The sequence below is a fragment of the Diabrotica undecimpunctata genome, chromosome 6, assembly GCF_040954645.1.
Source record: "Diabrotica undecimpunctata isolate CICGRU chromosome 6, icDiaUnde3, whole genome shotgun sequence".
Taxonomy (NCBI): Eukaryota; Metazoa; Arthropoda; class Insecta; order Coleoptera; family Chrysomelidae; genus Diabrotica; species Diabrotica undecimpunctata.
Genome location: NC_092808.1, coordinates 144,523,049 through 144,544,329, shown reverse-complemented (window position 1 = coordinate 144,544,329; position 21,281 = coordinate 144,523,049). Strand labels below are relative to the sequence as shown.

The window sequence follows — 21,281 nt, the reverse complement described above, 5'->3', positions numbered from 1 at the left end:
TAATATGTGTTGGATATTAAGTTTGAAACCATTTTTCCTTTAAAATCTGTAAAAGTGTTCTATTACTGAATATGACATTTAAATACGGCTGCTTGATTTTATAAAATTAATGTGAAATATTGTACTATTGGTCAGTTTTCCCTTAATTAAAATTCAAGACTAAGATTATATTAAAAAATATATATTGATCTACAGTTTACTTACCTTTCTTGGAAACAATGTCGTCAGATAAAATGGAAGGTTGCGGACTAAGAGGTTGTAAATGAAAAGCTGTATTTGCACTAGAATACCACGAGGATGGAGATCGCCAACTTGTCTGATTTCCATTTAATAACCTGAGTTTGTCGTAGACATTATCATTACCACTAGAAACGGGAGGCGTTGAGTTTTGTTCTTTTTGTGCGGCTAAATTACGTAATACCCTGTTGATTGATGATACCTGTAAAAGATGATAATATTAGACATCTAGAAAATGGCAATGTTTTAGTATTACTAAAATAAGACTCCCCCCTGTCAGCATATAGCTATATACTAAACAAATTTGAATTCAATAAAAGAAAAATATGAACTTAAGCTAGAATATAAGGCAGACTGAGAGAAATACACGCTGGCATGCAAGCAATTTTTACACTTGTCTAATATATACAAGTATATGTGACAAAGTCCGCCATATCTATTATTTTAGGAGCTACCAAAAAAAAGTTGGGTACAAAAATAAAAGGTAGCTATAAGCTTCACATTTTAATATTAGTAACAAATACATAGGGTCTTCCATAACACTGTATGTTTTTTAAGCGCCACGTTCAGAGCCCCACGTTGAGCGCCAATGTGTAACTAAATAACCAATGTCTATCACTCAAGCTACTTCCTCGATCATTGGATGCCAATTGTTTAACAATAAAACGACACCTTAGTCATGTAACTATAAAACGGCACTTGGGTTGCCATCGGTTTTAAAATACCGTTGCAATTTGCTATATTTTCATCCTCTTGGGGCTCTTCCTTTACACTAACGTCGGCTTCTTCCTTAATTTAACAGATTTTTATTTAAAATGTAACCTTTACCACACAAAACAATATAAAACAACGTTTTCAGAATTATATTTTTAATAAAAATGAGTAAAATTAAGGAAGAAGCCGAGTTTAGGGTAAAGAAAGAGCCACAAGAGGAATTATCTTACATGACTGGGCGTGTCATTTTATCCTTAAACAATTCTTAATTAATTAATATGTATATATATATATACATATATATATATATATATATATATATATATATATATACAATACATATATATATATATATATATATATATATATATATATATATATATATATATATATATATATATATGTATTGTCATACTTTTTCTTTCCCAACCAAAGAAAAATAAATAAAAATATCCATCGGAATAAAATTTTAAGATATCATTATAAACAAAAATGTATATAGTAATTTAAGATAAGATTTAATGTAGATAAGAATAGAAATTTGTTTGGCAAACGACCTTTTTCCGTTTCAAACAAAATTATCAAAAAACCTTTTGTTTAGAATTAGAAGACATTTTACCTGTAAGTTAATCTTACAATATTGTAATTGAGCTTTTGATTGGACGGTCGTTTTTAAATGGGAATTTTGTGAGCCGATCATGAGACCGGAGAAGCTAGTTATAATTTGGTCATTGACAGAAACAGTCGTTTGTCTCAAGATAGGGTGTGGTTCGTGAGTTTGGATACCGGCGTAACGAAAAGAAGTTTTTAGTTTGCAGAAGGAGATAACAAGTAGATTAAAAGAGGTCCTTGTATCTACCGTGGGCATTTTATAAAGTATATGTGAAAGTATTCTTACGGCATCAAGTTGACAAAAGGAGGTCCTGGTGTCATAAATAAGTAGCTGAGTTTGGAGAAGTGAATCAGGTGTTTTTTGTGTAGTCTGCAGGAGGTTTGCAGAGACGTTAAGAAGAAGCCGAGGTGCCAAAGAGGAGAGACCACATCGTTGAGGGGACTGGACTTTTCTGGGTATGTTCCAACATACAACTCAAGAAGAAAATAAGCTGTAAGTGTTTGTACAATTGAATTTTATATCTGTGAAGGAGCGTTTCGACATCATGGTCATTAGCATTAAAATTTAAGAACTGAGGTTTTGTTAGGCTAATCAAAAGTTTAAAGTTTTGTTGTTTCTTGTTTCAAGTAAAGAAAAATTTAAGTAAAATTGGTTTTCACGTAATATAAATGTATGTAGCTTTATAATCTTATTATTATAAAAATTTGATTTATTTTCCTGTATGCTGATTGATAAGATAACGACAGAATTTAATAATTGTTTTATTCGTTCATATAAAATAAAGAAACGTAAATCTTTGTAATATAATATATTTGTATTCTTATCCTTTCTTCTCCTATCCGATAAAAGACAACTAGAAAATCTTTTGAATCTATCGAACACAGGTAATATAAGGATTATTTTACTTTTGATAACAAATAAGTTATAATTCTTTTTTATTGGCTCAATAAACTAAGATTAAAGTCAAAATAAACAATCATAACAGTATATATATATATATATATATACCTTTATTAATGTAATAATTTTTTTCATTAAATTTGACCATTCTTTAGATGCATTCAACAGGATATAATTTGAGCTATATATTAAAATATCTTTTTAATCTCCAACTTTAATATCGTAATCAGTTTTTTGGTTGAGAGATCAACAATGTACTCAAATGCGTGAGACGTGTGCCCGACACGTGTTCTATCCCAGATTATTGCACATTGCGATTTTTAAACGCTTCCCCTTTTACTCTACAGCTTTTCCGACAGATTTTATCTTTGCAGATAATACTTAATAATACATAGCTTAGATTTCATATTTCGATGGATGATTTCGAAAGTAATTTTGACCACGGTGGATGTGAACCTTTGCAAAATGATCAGAACGATTACAAAGAATCTTTACTTTTTTAAAATGGGATATGGTTGAATTCTAGAATGTATGAATTTTACAAATTAAAGGTAGATATCGAGCACAGTTCTTTTATTAAATCTTGCCCAAGTACTTTCGCTCTAAGAGCATCTTCAGGGACTATTTTAATGGCAATAAGCCACAATTGAAGGTTAAAATAAGTTTATTGACTTTTAATTTCCTTCGAAAATCGTTCTAAAAACACAAACATTAAGATAGAGATTTAAGAAGAGAAATGGGTTTTGGAACAAAAAACCCCACTTTAAATAGACGAAAGGATAATAAAAATAGGCGAGTCCTATGTTTAACTTTGGATACAGGAAGCTGGACGATGATGATGATGACGAAAAAAATACTGACATTAAATCGAAAGTAAAAAGAAGTTTGACACAGCAAGAAGTAACAAATTTTAGTTTGTCAAGATCGTTCTAACAACGTGTTTGAGTATTAAAATCGGGGCTAGACGAGCAGCTGTCTGAATACAAGTAATTTGTAGACCTATTTCAATATATACGTAATTATCTTTCACGTAAAAATTATTACTTTCACGAAAAACTTCATGAAAGATGTATTAAGTTATTTAATAATTTATAAATATATACAGAATCAAACTGAATTCGTCTGTTATAAAGTGTTGTTAGATTTATCTATCTAAAATTACTTTTTTGTCTATATTTGCAACTGGAATTCCCATTTTGTAACCTCAATACCTAAGAAACTTATCCTGAACTTTCTCAATGGAATTGATATACTGGTCATACATAGGAAACCAGATTAGTGAGCCATATTCTAGTTGAGAGCGTACAAGAGAAAAGTACACCACTTTCGTCATCAATTGGGAACTCACTACAGTTTCTTAATGTAAATCCATAATCCAAATATGGTCCTTGAAATTAATGCTTTCATTAAAAGTGATGCCCAGGTCTCTAACTTGATTTTTATATCTTAAGTTAACATTATTCATAAGATAGTTTGAGTCGTATTGGTTATTCCTCTTAAAAATGATATAAATTTATCGATATTTAATGTAAGATTATTCTGTCTCTAGTCCCATAACCTGTCAATATCCTTTTGCAACATATGTATATCAGCTATAGATTTTATACATCTATATAAGTAAAACTAATGGTTCAAGATTATCAGAAATATCATTTATAAAGAGATTAAATAGTAATGGTGAACAGTGGTTTCCTTGTGGGACACCTGATAAAACCTCAAATGATTCAGATGGGAAATTAAATAGTTTCACCCTTTGTTTTTGGATACCCTAAAAAAATTGATATCCATTCTATGGCCTCCTTCTTCTTCTTCAAGTGCCATCTCCGCGGCGGAGGTCGGCAATCATCATAGCTATTCGAACTTTTGAGACGGCTGCTCTGAAAAGTTCATTTGATGTACATCCGTACCACTCTCTCAGGTTGCGCAGCCATGACATTCTACGCCTCCCTATGCTTCTCTTTCCTTGGATCTTTCCCTGCATGATCAGTTGGAGCAAGGTGTATTTCTCTCCACGTGTAATATGTCCAAGATATTCCAATTTTTTTGTTTTTATTGAATTTAAAATTTCCATTTCTTTGTTCATCCTTCTCAGAACCTCTTTGTTTGTGACGTGTTCTGTCCATGATATTTTCAGAATTCTTCTGTACACCCACAGCTCAAATGATTCCAGTTTTTTCATTGATGTAGCATTCAAGGTCCAAGATTCCATTCCATAAAATAAGGTCGAAAAAACATAGCACCTCGCCAACCTAACAATTAGTTCCAGTTTTAAATCCCTGGTACATAGAACTCTTCTCATTTTGTTGAAATTTGCTCTAGCCTTATCTATTCTTATTTTTATCTCCTGATTGTAATCATTTGTGGAGTTAATCATTGTTCCCAGGTATGCATATTTGTCCACTTGTTCGACGTTGGTTTCGTTTATTAGAAGACTCTCGTTATTTCTTTCTTTCTTTCTTTCTTTCTTTCTTTCCCTCTATAGTAAATCCTAAATTGTAGAGTTTTGCAAGCAAAAAGGCCGAAATTGACTCTGTCAAAGGCCTTGGAGAAGTCAGTGTAGATTGAGTCTACTTGTTCCTTCCTCTCCAATGTCTCCAACAGATCCATTGCATTTGGAGATTGTAAATGAACAATGTTTTCAAAAAATAATTTGGAATATTATCTGGTCCCGTTGAAAAAGAGTTTCTGAGTTGACATATACCATCATAAATATCAGAAATTTTAATAGTATATAAAGAAATATTTGCTTTTGAACATGAGTCTGTTTTGGGCAATCGACATATGAATGAATCATATACACTAGCAAAATGTTCGGCAAACAAGTTAGCTATGTTTTGGGCATTATCTGCCATTTGGTTATTAAGGTACATGTGATTATTGTTTGATTTTTTTATCATTAATGTATCCCCAGAAATGTGCTGGATTACGTTTCAGATTGTTACCAACAGTTTTTAAAGTTAAACTTCTATACGCGAGTTCGACGTTGGAAATTTGTACGGGAGTGAATTGGCAAAATCATTACATATGTAAGATATAGGTAAGAGAGAGACAGAAGATATATTTTCTCTCTCGAGAATAAAAATGTTCTTTTCGTAAATATATTTAATATTTATTAATATTATTATTATTTTTTTATTAATATTTTTATCATGGTAAATTAAACATATGCGTAAGTAAGTTATGCATATTGTCATTTTTAAATACTTATGAAGGTTGCATTTTAATTTGTATTGTATTTTTATATTGAATTATGTTGCAGTGTATTGTAGTGTATTTTTATATTAATAACAAAATAAACAATGAATTTTACTGCAGAGTATGTTTAAAAAGATTTTTTTGCATTCAACTCATACATATATGAAAATAAAAATATACATTTTCATCAAAATATTGATTCAATCCTTCATTTACTATACTCCTATTACAGGTCAAATGTTGTTTATATACAGCAAACGATGCACCATGTACCTATATAATTAATTCTTTTTCTCTTTCTGCTCTCCCTTACCTATAGCATTACATATGTAATGATTGTGCAGATTGACTCTATATAATTAATTCTTTTTCTCTTTCTGCTCTCCCTTACCTATAGCATTACATATGTAATGATTGTGCAGATTGACTCCCATATAAATTTGTAACGGCGAACGCGTGTATAAAAGTATAACTTCTACCCGCAGTCCCACTGGACTGCCACACCCGTTTTTTTATATAATTAGAGTGACATTTTTGAGTTTCTATTTTCCATTTAGATCTTAAGTTAGAAAATATCAAGTAATCTGCTTCAGAATTTGTAAATATTTTTTGCGACTAGTTTTCTTTGTAATAATAAATTTTTTTAAATATGGGGAAAACCATTTTGGAAAGTTAGAGCTATTAATGAGTTTTCTTGGAATAAACTGATTAAAGACAGCATCCAGAGTTTCATAATACTTTTGTACAGCAGACTCAATATCTAATTCATAAAATAACTTGTCCCAATTGCTACCTGCCAAATAATCATTTATCGCTATATAATTACCATCTCTGAAGTCAAAATAGTATTTTTCATATGTTAGGTTAATTTTGATAGTACATAAAAGATCAAATGTGTAAGCTAGATGATTATTATGTAAAGGCATTAAAAGGTCTACAGCTGGTTCTACTTTGACTTCAGATATGTTTGTAAACATTAAATCTAAATATTTAGCCCTATCATTTGGATGTATTACTTTTTGAAAAAAAAAAATATAAAAAGAAAAATATTCAGCAACTACTAATGCATTCGAGTTCTCAGGACAATCCACACAAACTCCCAATTCATTATTATACCATATCGCCTCAGGTAAATTGTAGTCACCTAGTATTATAAACTTGCTATCTGTGTGTCTTTGGTATTGACAGATTCACAGTGAATTATGTAGCATTCCATTGAGGAACTAGGTAGTAGATAGACTGCACCAATAATGTAATGTTGATAATTTAACATTAATTCCACATAATATAATTGTTTAATGGTATTATTAGGAGAGGGAATGAGTTTTGACATAAAACTATCAGCTATAGCAATAATTACACCTCCACCCCGGTTTTTAGAACTTGTTGTCATGCTCCTGTCACAACGATACAAATTATAACCACGAAATTTGGTTTAATGTTCTGAAAACTCGTCACTCAGCCATGATTCAATAATAACTATAATATCATATGAGCAATTTAATACTGACATCTCTAACTGCCGAAATCTTGTTCGCAATCCTACCATATTATGAAAATATGCTATTAATGGGGCGCTACCCTATGCACTTTTGGAATTTTCCCCATTGGGATGTCTGTGGTTACCATTGTGAGAGTGGGTAGTTGGTTTTTTTATGATTTTATGAATCCCATTTATTTGTCGAATAACCAGATCTATCTCACCATTATCTCTTCTATTTTTGAGCTCACTCTGTACTACTCTCAGTGTTTTTTGTTGCAGTATTGTTAGATCTACATTAATCCTAATATTATGAGGCAGAGATCTTTGGCGTTTCAAACACTCACCAACAAACTTCATATCTGAAAAAAATCACCTTTAGCAGATTGGGGTTGCTTTTTCCCACACGTATTGATTTGAGTATTGATTTGAAGTCCGTTGTATTAATAGACGTTTTTTGCAAAGTAGCCGTTATCAAAAGGTTATCATGATTTATGCGCTCTTTGACATCCTTTGAATGTGATTCAGCTACATTAAACATAATAATGTTATTGGATCTCGTAGCACGATCCTGCATTTCAAAACGTCAAATGTGTTGTTTTGGTTTGGCATGTTAGTGTTTATTTTCCCATCACTTGCTTCTAATTGCGACAGTTTGTCTTCTAATGCTGTGACTTTCACGGTGACCATCTCCAAATCAGTCTTGGTTCTGTGTAGCTCATTTCTCAACTCAGTAACTTGCCTCACCAAGTTAGGAATCTTTTTGAAGGCTTCGCGGCAATCAACAAAGAAGAATATTAGTGATCTGCTTTTTAACACTATTGCCCGAACTTCACTTGCAGAAAGGCCCAAGCATTTATCAGTCGAGTGGAATATCAGCATGAAACTGTTGCAACAAACACTTTTATTTTCTTCTATAATATCGGTATTACAGATCGAAGTCATGTATTTAAACTTTGACAAGTTATTTGAGTAAACATTGCAACGTTAGAAAACAAGTGATCAAAAATAGTAAATATTATTTATTCAGCCATAACAATGCACAATTATATAATTTTTAGTTAAAACTAATAAAACCGACAGTATTTTAAAACTATTTTTACAATTTCTTAAAGTGCAGACATAATGAAGTAGTTGAAGTACATGCGAGTATGTTCCCAAAAGTTATAGACGTCAAAAATGTCACTTGTAGAGGCCACCTTGCTCTGGGAAATACAATTATTATACGGAAAAAGGTTCACTTGAACGAGGGTTTTATGTTTGAGTCTTCATTATTCTCGAATGAAAAAAGTCGGAACGGGTATCACGGGGTGACAGTCAATGAAATGACTTCCTGCTGATCGACTATTATGCTGTGTGACCTTTTAGCATTGACGGCTAAAAATCGACAGCGCGACTCATAATGGATATACAAGGTACTTGCAATCAAGGGCATGTGATTGTTTAGATTTTAATTTAGGAATACCGATGTAATCTTGATGAGAACGTTTGGGGTCTCAGAACTCTTGCGAGGGTTGTTCGAAAAACGTTTTGTATTTCAATCGGCTTTTTTTAATATTGATCTTGTTATCAACTAACCCACTGTGAAGGAATCTTGGGAAATTTTTAAATAAAAATAAGATATGCATATATCTTGTAACGGTATCGATATTAGTAATACAACTCTGCAATTTATGAACATATAGAAATATAACGATGGCGGAACCTACAGAAGAATTGAATATGAGTACAATCAGGATAATACCAAAACAAGAGTATAGTGTATTTCACGAATATGCGAGTGTTTTCAAATATCGCTAGACGCTCTAAAGAACAATGTGCAAAATTGAAAAACAATTGTTTAAACACATTAGATCATTTATTTATCAATTTATTTATTTAAATAATACATATTCATAAGGTACACAAAAAGTACATACAAATTAAGAGAAGAAACGTAGAAGAAACTATAAAAAGAAACCAGAGGTACAGATAACAGCTTCTTGCCCCTCCATCGCTCCCAAGAATTTAACATCTGACACTCAATATTTTCGTCATTCAGGATTTTTAATATATCTACAGGAATTTCATCCAGGGGGTTTACTACTTTTTGAGTTTGCCTGTTTCAGCTCTGATATTAGAATTTGTATATTCTCATTAGTTGGTAATGGCTCATTTATTTCCCCCCCATTATCTGTAAATAAGATCTTGACGTATTTCTCCCAACTTTGTTGTTTTTCTTCTTCTGGTAATTGGATATATCCATTGGAGTTTCTGGAAAATCCTTATAATTAATAAAGTTTATTGTAGTCATAGTTTGTTTTATGTGAATAAATCAACAACAAATGATTAAATATAATATATTGGGTTTGACTATCTTCTTTAAGATAATAATAAATAATAATATTCCTAAAGGTAATTCATGAGAGAATCTATAAGCTGTGTGAAAGTCAAATTTCCCCCAACCAGTTCGGGTTCACAAATGCTGTTGGTACTAGAGAGGCTTTGTTCTCAGTACAAGTCTTATTCCAGAGATGCAGAGACGTCAACTGTGACGTATACGCATGTCTGGTTGATTATGAAAAAGCGTTTGATCAAGTACAGCACGCCAAGATGATGCAAATACTAAAAGAAGCAGGAATTAACCACCGAGATCTGAAAACAATTAGAAATCTTTACTGGAATCAGAAAACAAATCTCAGAGTTGAAGGTGAACACACTGTCTATGTGAAAATCATGCGTGGAGTGAGGCAATGCTGTATTTTGTCTCCTCTAATCTTCAATCTGTACTCTGAAAGAATATTTATTTTGGTTTCGTAAAAAGAAACTTTGCACGAAACTGAAAAAGGTATTCTACTAAATGGTTACCGGCTAAACAACATCAGGTATGTAGATGACACCATAGTATTTGCGGACAACATAGAAGACCTACAAGTTCTTATGAACAAAATCACGTAGTACAATCAACAATATGGACTCAATATAACCGTTAAGAAGACAAAGCTTATGATAATTAGCAAGAAAAGGATAAAAGAAGGTCAACTCTACGTCAACCATTCCCCTGTAGAAAGAGTGACGCACTACAACTACCTCGACACCATAATAAATGAAGAATGGACCAACAACCAGGAGATTATAGCACGCATCGTAAAAGCTAGATCCACCTTCAATTGGATGGTGCCTTCTTCAAGAGTCACAACCTCTCTCTTGATACAAAAGTAAGAATGCTGCAATGCTACGTCTTCTCTTTCCCTTTTTATGGTGTTGAATCGTGGACCTTGAACGAAGATATATGTAGAAAACTGGAAGCATTTGAGATGTGGCTATATCGGAGAATATTTAAGATCTCGTGGACTGACCGAGTCACAAATGAGGAGGTCCTCAGAAGAATGAATAAGAACCGAGAGGTACTGACCACCATCAAATCTCAAAAGTTACAATTCTTCCGACATATTATGCGAAATGAATCGAGATATGCTATCTTTCAAGCCATCTTGCAAAAAAAAAAATAGTTGGAAAACGAGGTCCAAGAAAAAGAAGAACATCTTGGTTAAAGAACCTCAGAATTTGGTTCAATACAACATCTGTGGAGCTTTTCCGTGCTGCTGCCGATAAGATAAAGATTGCCATGATGATCGCCAACATTCGTAACGGATAGGCACATCAAGAAGAAAAATCTTCTTCAAAATCACCTCTAATAAGGATTCAAAGTGAACGCAGGATCACCATCAATACCTGAGCGACAATAATTTGCCGCTCGATAAAAATCAGGTATACAATAATGAATGATGGAGTCTGAAGATTATTTGAGACAAAAAAGGAAATTTATACATAGAAATAAAAACTTCTTCTTCCTTCTTGTATGTAGGCTGTAAAGCTTGTTTCTTCTTCAATATTAGCATCTTAAATTGTTTAAATTATCGCACCATCTTTTTCTTGATCTGTCAATACTACTAATGTGTTCGTTCCACTCCTGTTTCCGTTTTGTCAACCATCCATTTATGTCTTCTATATTACATGCTCTCCTTATGTTTTCTCTTATCTCCCTATCCAACAGATTTTTCCCTGATATTTTGGGTTATCTCCAATTTTGACGATAGCAGTTTGAAAGGAGTACAAATTTTTAATGACACGAATATCCTTGTCATCTATTCCGATATTTTTAAGTCTTTGCATTAATTTTATATGCTGTACTTTATAGAATGCCTTTTCGAAGTCCACGAAACATGCAAATACATCTTTTCTTTGGCCACGGCATTTTTGTAATAGGATGTTAAGCTCAAAAAGTGCCTCCCCGGTTCCGATAGCATTTCTAAAACCAAATTGGGTATCTTTGAGATCTTCTTCGCATTTGCGTCTAATTCTGTCGTAAAGTATTCTTAGGAAAATTTTAAGAGTGTGGCTCATTAGACTATATATTGAATTAAAAAGTCTTACTACTACTTTTATGTTATTATCCTCTATTAGTTTCAGCAACTCAGTTGGTGTATCATCTGGACCACAAGCTTTTCTAATTTTAGCATTATTTATAGCGTGTTCTACCTCGCATTTCATAACTTCTGGGCCGGCAGTACAGTTTTGGTAGAATTCGGCAATATTATTTCTGTCATCTTCAAACAACTCTGATAAATACAGCTGCCATTTTTTTTATTTCGTGTTCATTTACAATAATTTTGTTATTATTGTCAACGAGTACAGAGGGAACTCGTTTTTTAAATATGTTACTCATTTCTTTTAGTTTTTTGTGCACATTAAATAAGTCGTGTTTAGATATTACATCCTCCATTTCGTCGCATCTTTCTCTCATCCATTTTTCTTTGGCTAATTTGATCTCCTTTTTTATTCTTCTCTGCAGGTGTTTATATTCTGTTTCATTAGATTTTATCAGTCGACGTTATTCCATTAATTTCAAGATGTCGTCTGTCATCCATTTATTTTTCTTGATTTTTTTCTATAATAATTGTTTGTGGAGATTTCGTTAACTTGGTTTTTAAATTCACTCCATAGTTCTTCTGGATCTTCTAGTTGTTCTCCGATGTTTTTTATTTTATTGAATTAAATTTTTTTTAATGTTATGTTTTATGTTTATATCGTCAAAGTTAAGTATATTGGTTTTTGGTTTTTGTCGCTGAATTCGTTTTAACCTTAGTTTAATATCTGCTACAAGTGATTGAAGATCAGATCCAATATCTGCCCCAGGAAGTGTAGTGACTTTTTTGACGGCATTTGCGCATTGAAAATATTCTCTATTCTGCATCACTCTTCGTGGCGTTGAACGTTTATGTCTGTTAAAGTTCTACTATTTTGCGAAGCCATGACATGTCTCTTCTGCCTACTCGTCTTCGATCCTCTATTATCCCTTCAATTCTTAATCGTAGTCTGCTCCTTTATATTTCCAAAGGCAACTTCACTTTTTTACAGGATGCCTCGATTTTAAAATACAGTTTCGCTTACGGTATCGCTCTAGACTAAAAATTCTATTCTGTTTGCGATGATTTGTTAATTCGTTTGTTCAGACTTACTTTAACGCTGTTGTTTTGTCCTGAGAATTAGAAAAACGCACGTACGTACCCGTAATGCTCAACCAAGCTTTTTTCGTGCCTGCTTTCTGAACACCTATACCATTGCCTTAGCTCCGTGCCTGTAGGGCGATGTGCTTCCAAAACATTATATTTACTGCGTGTCATTTCCATGGTAACTGCATGAATTTCTCATTCGTTATGAAATCAGCCACGTATATAGTGCTTAAAGCAAATGCGATTACTATAAAATTTAGTTGGGCCAGGTAAAAATATTTTAATAAAATAAAGTTATTAATTTGTTTTTACATAATTTTTCTAACAAAAGCGGGCTCCACTGCTCTTCCTCGCCAGCCACCACTGTTAATAATTATGGAGAAAATAGAAACATTATCAAATATATTTAAAATATATAATTGACGATAGCACTCAAAATCTCCCCAATTATATAACCTATCACTCACTTTCTTAATTACTTATATATGTATTTAAACTTCCCAAGTGCGGTGTAACTGATTCCCGTTGAAATTATCGTTCTCTAAAGAGCAAGATAAACTCTATATAACAGTATTAGTTGCTTTAAACAGTTTGTAATTATCGGTTTAACCTCCGTGACGAGCTCCGTGAGAGGGGTGTTTCTATGAATATTGTCAGAAGCACTTCTCTTCTCTCACGAACCCCTCGAGCGTCGACGCGAGCTCCAACGTTTCATACAAACTTAGTGTATTGCGGCTAATTTAGTTCTGGAACAAACTACGAGAATAATTTTCATTCGTGTACTCTAAGACTTATTTAAAGAAAGTATAATTTTTGTTGCGTTTAATTATAGCGCTTTTTCACGTCTCAGGCAAACTTTCAATACTATTTTCATAAATATATTAGGCTAAAACGTTTTACTACCTTCTCTAAGGCTGTGGCGCACCCAGGGGGGGGGTTTGGGGGTTAAACCCCCCCCCCCAGAGCATATAAAGTAAACAATATATAAAGAATAGTAGGAAAATGTAATGTGTCTTTCACACACAATACAATAAATCCAAAACGCTGATTGAATAATTAAATTACCACTTTAAATATGTAGAACACAATAATTATTGTATAAATACACAATAATTAATAATATTTTTCATTATATTTAGATATAGATACCTAATATTAGGCTTATGAAAAAGTAGACAGAACGAGTCTGTTGCGAGTAGCATGCGCCTACAGGACTGTATCTGCGGCGGGCTTGTGGACTATCACTGGTTGTGTTCCTCTTCATGTGTTAGCAGTAGAAAAGAGACATCTCTATATTAGAAGAAAGCATTTGACAACAGCTATAAAAAAAAGAAGAAAGGGAAAGATCAATGGAAAGATGGTAACAAGAGTGGAACAACAAGGAATATGCTGCTCAGTGGACAAAGATGCTGATCCCGAGCCTAAGGGACTGGGTAGATTGTCTGTTTTAGGGCGTATCTTCATAGGTTCAGAAAGACAGATACAGATAAATGCCTATACTGCGAATATTCCGACATTGTTACTCACACAATGCTGGAGTGTAATAGATGTACAGTGGAGAGAAACAGAATGTATAAAGAAATAGGTATGAACCGTGTGACTGTAAGAGAGATGATCGTGAAGATGACGGGAAATACGGAGGGATGGAATAGTGTTCACAATTACATCCGAGCAGTGATTAAAAAAAAAGAAGAAGAAGAGAAACACCAACCGGGCTAACGACAGAGATAAGATCTAATTACTATTTTAATGGGAATAAGTCGCAATTGAAAGTTAAAATAAGTTTAATGACGTTTGAATCTTTGATCTTTGATCTTGCACTGATAACTTGTTTATACTCCAACAATTAATAGAAAAAAGAATAGCGGTTGGTACCGAAGTACATCTAGCCTTCATCGACGTAGAAAAGGCGTATAATACAGTTCCAAGACTTAAATTGTGGCAAGCTTAACAACAACTCGACATTAGTCCATACCTTTTAGGAATAATCACAGAAGTATACAGGGATAACACTACTTACCTAAAAATCGGATATAGACTATCAGAGCCAATAAAAGTAACTAAAGGACTAAAATAAGGATGCAGTATGTCACCCTTACTGTTTAATTTATATATTGAGGCAACCCTCCAAAATTGGAAAAACCACTGCCAGGGAATGGGAATCCCCATAGGAAATGACGTACTGTTCTCCCTGAACTTTCCGGATGACCAAGTCATCCTAGCTCAAGATTCTTATGATCTAGAATTTATGATAAAGCGTCTATAGAGAGAATGGGGGTTACAAGTCAGCATGAAGAAAACAGAATATTTACTTAATTATCAATTCAAAAGCAAGGTTTGACGTGTTGATAGACAAGGACGTGGAAATCAAACAAGTGGAAAAATTTAAATATTTAGGTCCACTCATTGCTAAGAACGGCTTGGAAGAAACCGAAATTAAACACGAATTAATCAGGGACGTAAAATTGTAGGATGTCTGAACTCCTTACGGTGGGATCACAACATTTCCAAAGGAACAAAAAAAGAATAGGGAAACCATGGTTGAATCAATTCTTTGTTATGGCTCTGCAGTATGAACAATTAATGCAGACCTAAAGAGAAGATTGCTGGCAGTTAAAATGGATTATTTGAGAAGAAGTGCTAGAACATCAAGGCAGGAAAGGAAGACCAACGAATCTATAAGAAATAACATGAATGCTACAGAAACGGTCATTGACAGAATAGAAAGAAGAGGTTCAAAATGGTTTGGACATCTATTGAGAATGCCTGACGAACGTTGGCCGACTTAAAAATATATTGTATTTACAAGTTGGATTAATGTCAAATAAAATAGTAATTATTTTAAAATGACACAAGAAAATAGCTTCAGAACAATAGGTAAGATCTAGATATGAGAAGGGAGTGTTCTAAAAGTGCCTTCAGCCTTACAGTGGCCACCCCACTTTCGGGGTATGGTACATGCGACCGTCAACAGCGCACAAGTAAGAGAGGGTGGTTTTAGTTGGTAGGCAGGATAATAGATACCTGAATCTTTGGCACTGCTATCTTTAATACTTTAAATTAAACTAAAACCCAAATTTTAGGGACTCAAAATGGAGGTAGCATAAAAAAATTTCAAAACCCCCCCCTAAGACAAATTCTGGGTGCGCCACTGCTCTAAGGATATTGTTTTTCAGATCAATATAGAGACATCAAAAGTGTCTAAGGAACACATTTTTTTTCTAATATATACCACAATTTTGATTGGATTTTAAAAAGTGACATACCGTTAGAATGCCTGATAAGTTTGTTTGATGAAATATTCAAACAAACGTTAAGAAAAGCGCTAATTTAATGGAGATTTTTAATATAAAAGTCAGTATAAAACATAAAAATCTAACAACTTATCTATTTTTCCTTCATCAGCATTAATTACAGCTTGACACTGCCTTGGCATGTTTAAAATTAAATTATGAATTTCATTTTGAGGCAATTAGATCTATTCCTGTGTAAGAAGATCTTGAAGACCTCTTTTAGTATGGACATTGTTCAGATGAAGAGCAGTCTGTCTCTGAAGAAAATTTTATCTATGCTCGATAGGATTATGATCTGGTGATTGTACTGGCCACGGTAAAAGTGTAATATCCTCATTATAAAATCAAACTTACTGTTGCTGCATTATCTTGTGTGTAATGCAAATCAGGACCTGCAGCAGTGGCAAATTGAAGGACAATCTATTCTAAGATACGATCAAAATATTGATATTGCTTTAAAGTGCCTTCCACAAAAACAGCAACAGTTCGATGATAAAAAATTATTGCTGCCTACATTATAACTTGTAGACTACTATATGGACGAACACCCTGCACATGCCTGAGTTTCTCTTGTCGACTATGTGTTTTCCAAACTCTCACTCTTCTTTAATCAGAGCAGAGACAAAACCTACCTTCATCTGTGAATAACATAGAACTCCAATCTTGTAAGCCCCAATGCACATACAATTTACAATCATTCATTCGGAAGTCGTAAACAAAAATAGATAGTTTAGTATTTTCACTTAAATTAGACTGAATAACAGAAAGATCCAAAATAATTAGGAAGAAAGCCAACCCGATATGGAACGACCCAACGAATTTAAATGAATACCAAGACAATATCAATAAAATCCTACAACAAAATGAATGCATAAATAATGTAAATACCCTAAACGAAAATATCGTAGAAGCTATTCGAGTGGCTTGAGTAAAATGCTGCCCTAGAAGACACCACAACGAAAAAATAACCATTGAAACAAAGCAACTAATGGAAACTAGAAAAGAAATCAAAGGAAACAGAAGCATTGACGAAGAAAAACTACAAAAAATAAATAAAGAAGTATCAAAAGCTATAAGGAAAGATTTAAGAAAATGTAAGAATGAAAAGTTCCACCGAACTATAGAAGACAATAACAGTCTGAAAGTCCTGAGAAGACGGCTAAATAATGAAAAATGCGAAATACACAAACTAAAGAACAAAGAACGAGTCGCCTTATCGAATAGAGAAGAACTACTACACATAGTTGAAGACTTCTATCAAGAACTATACACAAGTCAAAGAGAAGACCAAACAAACTTGGAAGCCGCCGCATCACGCAAAATCATCAACCAGGGTTCAGAGCTCATGCCAGAGATCACATTAAGCGAAATCCAAGACGCAATGAAAAAGATGAAAAACAACAAAGTACCAAGAGTTGATGGAGTCGTAATAGAAGCTAAAAAGATGGGCGGACGTGACCTTCTTAACCAAATAAAAATTTTGTTTAACATTTGTCAAACAGATTGTTGCATACTGGAAACATGGAACAATGCAGTAACAATTTTACTACACAAGAAAGGGGACAAGGCGCACCTAGAAAACTAAAGACCAATCAGCTCATTGAACCACATCTATAAAATATTTATCCGAATAATTACGACAAGACTAGAAAAAAAGTTGGATTTCTACCAGCCCCGAGAACAAGCTGGCTTCCGCTTAAAATTCGGAACAAACGATCACCTACAAACAGTAAAAACCTTAATAGAAAAATCGATAGAATATAACAGATCACTGGTACTTATCTTCGTAGACTTTTACAAAACCTTCGATACCGTGGAATTAGACAGCATTATAACTGCTCTAAACAATAGTAGAATAGACTACCGACTTACAAAGTTAGTACAAACATTGTACCAAAACGCCACAACGCGTGTAAAACTACATGATACCACCAGAGAAATAAAATAAAATCATATAAAGCGAGGTGTGAGACAGGGCGACACTCTCTCACCTAAATTATTTATAACGGTCCGCTAATACGCCTTTAAAATGCTAAAGTGGGAAAATAGAGGAATAAAAATAGGCGGGGAAATGCTCAATCATCTGCGTTCTGCAGACGATATAGTACTTATTACCGAAGATCTGCGTGAAGCACAACAAATGCTACAAGAATTAGAAAACGTATCTTCAACAATAAGTCTAAAAATGAACATAGCAAGACCAAATTTATGACAAATTGGGTTCCCAGCGAACACCTAACCATCCAAAATCAAGTGATAGAATTAACAGAAAAGTACATATATCTCGGTCATGAAATCAGAATAAGCAAGGATTATCAGACCTCTGAATTTCAACGACGAATATTACTTGCTTGGGTGGCGTATGGTTCACGAAGAGACATCTTTAAGAGCAACACCCCGATAGCTATGAAACGGAAGACATTTGACCAATGCGTTCTTCCTATTATGACATACGGAGCAGAAACTCTCACTCTCACAAAAACAACATCACTAAAAATGCGAGTGGCACAAAGGCGCATGGAAAGATCGATTCTCGGCATGAAAACAAAAAACAAAATAAGGAACCAAGACCTATGGAAAAGAACAGGTATCACTGATGTCGAACGTATAGCCAAGCTGAAATGGAATTGGGCAGGTCACATAGCGAGACTAAAAGACTCAAGATGGACCAGAAAACTAATTGACTGGCGTCCAAGAGAGGACAAATGCAGCAGAGGATGACCACCAACACGCTGGATGGATGACATTAAACGAATATCCAAGAAAAGGCAACAAGACGCACAGAACCGTGAAGAGTGGCGAAAAATGGGAGAGACCTATGTCCAGCAGTGGACAGAAGTCTTCCTCAAAAAATATATACAAAGAAAAAAGCATATAGAGCCTTAGAAATGGACAGAAAAGAAAATTTTAAAACTTAAGACGTAGCAATAAGAAATAATAATTAAGAAGAGTAAAATGTTTACGCTCAACTCCTGAAAAATCACTACCAGACTCGGAATTATACAAGTTTGCATTCCCAAGATATTTTATAAATACAATCCTTTGTTCTTTCTTGTTCGTTGTTTGGTTTTAGATAAAATAGATCTCAATATGTTTGTTGTTTTGAATATTGTTGAATATTAAAGTTATTTCCTATCTTTTTTATTAGTTTTTCTGATAATTCTTTTATGTATGGTATTATTATTTTCCTTGTATCGTGTCTTGTGAATGTTATAGGATCTCGTTCCAAGCTGTTGTGTCCCATTTTGTCTATACATAAAAATTCCCTATTTAAAAACGACAAATGATAATCATCTTTTAATAAAACAGATGTTAACAAGTTCTCTTTTATTGTAAAACTTTATTTTTGTTGTAGTACGAATATATAATTTTTAAAAGAAATTGTAATTTTTTTTTATTAAATTTTATATTTATATTCTAACAAAATCACTGAACATTCTTATTTAATTAATGTGGCATTCAATTTGTCAAACCTACAAATGACTCATACCAGCATTATTGGTGCCAAATCACAAGTTGTTGGTTTTACTGATAACAGCGACAAATCGGAAGATTTATAGGCGGTGCGAGAAAAGATATTGGTCAAAGTAAACAGTCGTTGCTGATAGCTAATTAGCTAATTAAAATAAGTACTGTACAGCAGGTGGATCAAATAATTCATGGTATCGCCTAAATGTATCGTCCGCCTAAACTATCGAATTTGACGGAGTGTGAATTTGGTTTTAATTTTTAAAATATTCTAAAATATTTATTTACTAATTTTATTGGAAATCAACAATAATTTTAGTTTAAAAATGTTTATTTGGACGTTTCGATTTCTACATTGGATAATTTCGAGAACCTACTTCTCATTGCCTTAGTAAGGTGTTTTGGGGATCCGTTTCTTTGGTAATTTCAAATAGTTTGTAGAAACTATTCACCAAGGAAAAGACTTTTTCCAATGCACATTTAAATGAAATCTGAGTTTCTAGCTTAAACATCTGTTTTATTAAACAGATTTCATTAAAAATTAAAAACTAATAATAAGACATCTATATAGTCTATCTATATAGTCTATATCTTTATAGTCTATATCGTTATTTGCGATACCTGGGGCATGTTATGCGTAATGAGAGATACAACCTACTTCAATTGATTATACAAGTTAAAATCCAGGCAAGAGAAGTGTAGGAAGAAGAATAATCTCATGGTTGCGTAACTTGAGGGAATGGTACGGATGCACATCAATTGATCTATTCAGAGCAGCAGCATCTAAGATCAGAATAGCCATGATGATTGCCAACCTCCGTCTCGGAGATGGCACGTGAAGAAGAAGAAATGCCGAAATAGCAGATGAGTTCGGAAATAAGATAAATCATGAAATTAAAAACAGCTAGAAAGATTTGAACAAGAAAATATCGGACAAAATATAGATATAATGAATTCCGCCATGGTTACCATAGAAGACGAAGTTTTGAAATCAGAAAAAGAGCCAGTAAAGAAAAAGGATTGGATGACCGATAACATACTAGACCTTATTCAGCAAAGAAGAAATTGTAAAAATAAATATAAGACTCGATATAAAGAAATATATCGACAAATAAGATACGAAGTTAAGCGAGCAAAAGAGGCCTGGATGAAACAGAGATGTCGTGAGATGGAAGAACTACAAAGAAACCATGACGAGTTTAATATACACAAAAAACTTAAGGAAATTACCTACACTCAGAGAAAAAGAACTCCTCACTTTATGAGAAACTCCAAAGGTAAAATTATTCTCGACTTAAACGAAAAAAAGAAAGAATGGACCAACTACATAAAAGAGCTCTTCCTGGATACGAGGCCACCACTTAACACCACAAAATATGTCTCAGAACTAACAAACATTTATAACCACATATACGAAACTGGAACACTGCCACGAATATGGTTGGAGTCTACATTTATCCCACTTCCAAAACAACCTAATACATCATCATGTAAATACTTTAGACTAATTAGTCTCATGAGTCACTCTCTTAAGCTACTTTTTAGGATTATTCTTAATAGAATCAAGCAGAAATGTGAAGACACAATGGGAAATAAACAATTGGGTTTCAGATAAGGATTGGGAACAAGGGAAGCTTTGTTCTCAATGCTAAAACTACTTCAACGATCATGGGAAGTACAGAAACCAATTTACGTGTTTTATAGATTTTGAGAAGGCGTTTGATAGGGTTCAACATGGTAGGCTGTTCGAATATCTAGAAATGATTGTAATAGATGATAAAGATCTGAGATTTTTACATCTATATTGGAATCAAGAAACCTCTATTCTGGTAGACGGCAACGAAACAGACAAAATTTGTATTAAAAGAGGTGTTAGACAGGGTTGT

The 21,281-nt window shown here is 33.3% G+C and overlaps 1 protein-coding gene across 1 annotated transcript in view; it reads right to left on the bottom strand.

The window, feature by feature from the left end:
* LOC140444029 (paired box protein Pax-6-like) overlaps positions 1–21,281 on the bottom strand; it is a 178,960-nt gene that overhangs the window by 70,421 nt on the left and 87,258 nt on the right. The window contains exon 5 of the mRNA XM_072535613.1: positions 205–439. Within this exon, the coding sequence (XP_072391714.1) occupies positions 205–439 (235 nt within the window). The remainder of the gene's footprint in view (positions 1–204; positions 440–21,281) is intronic.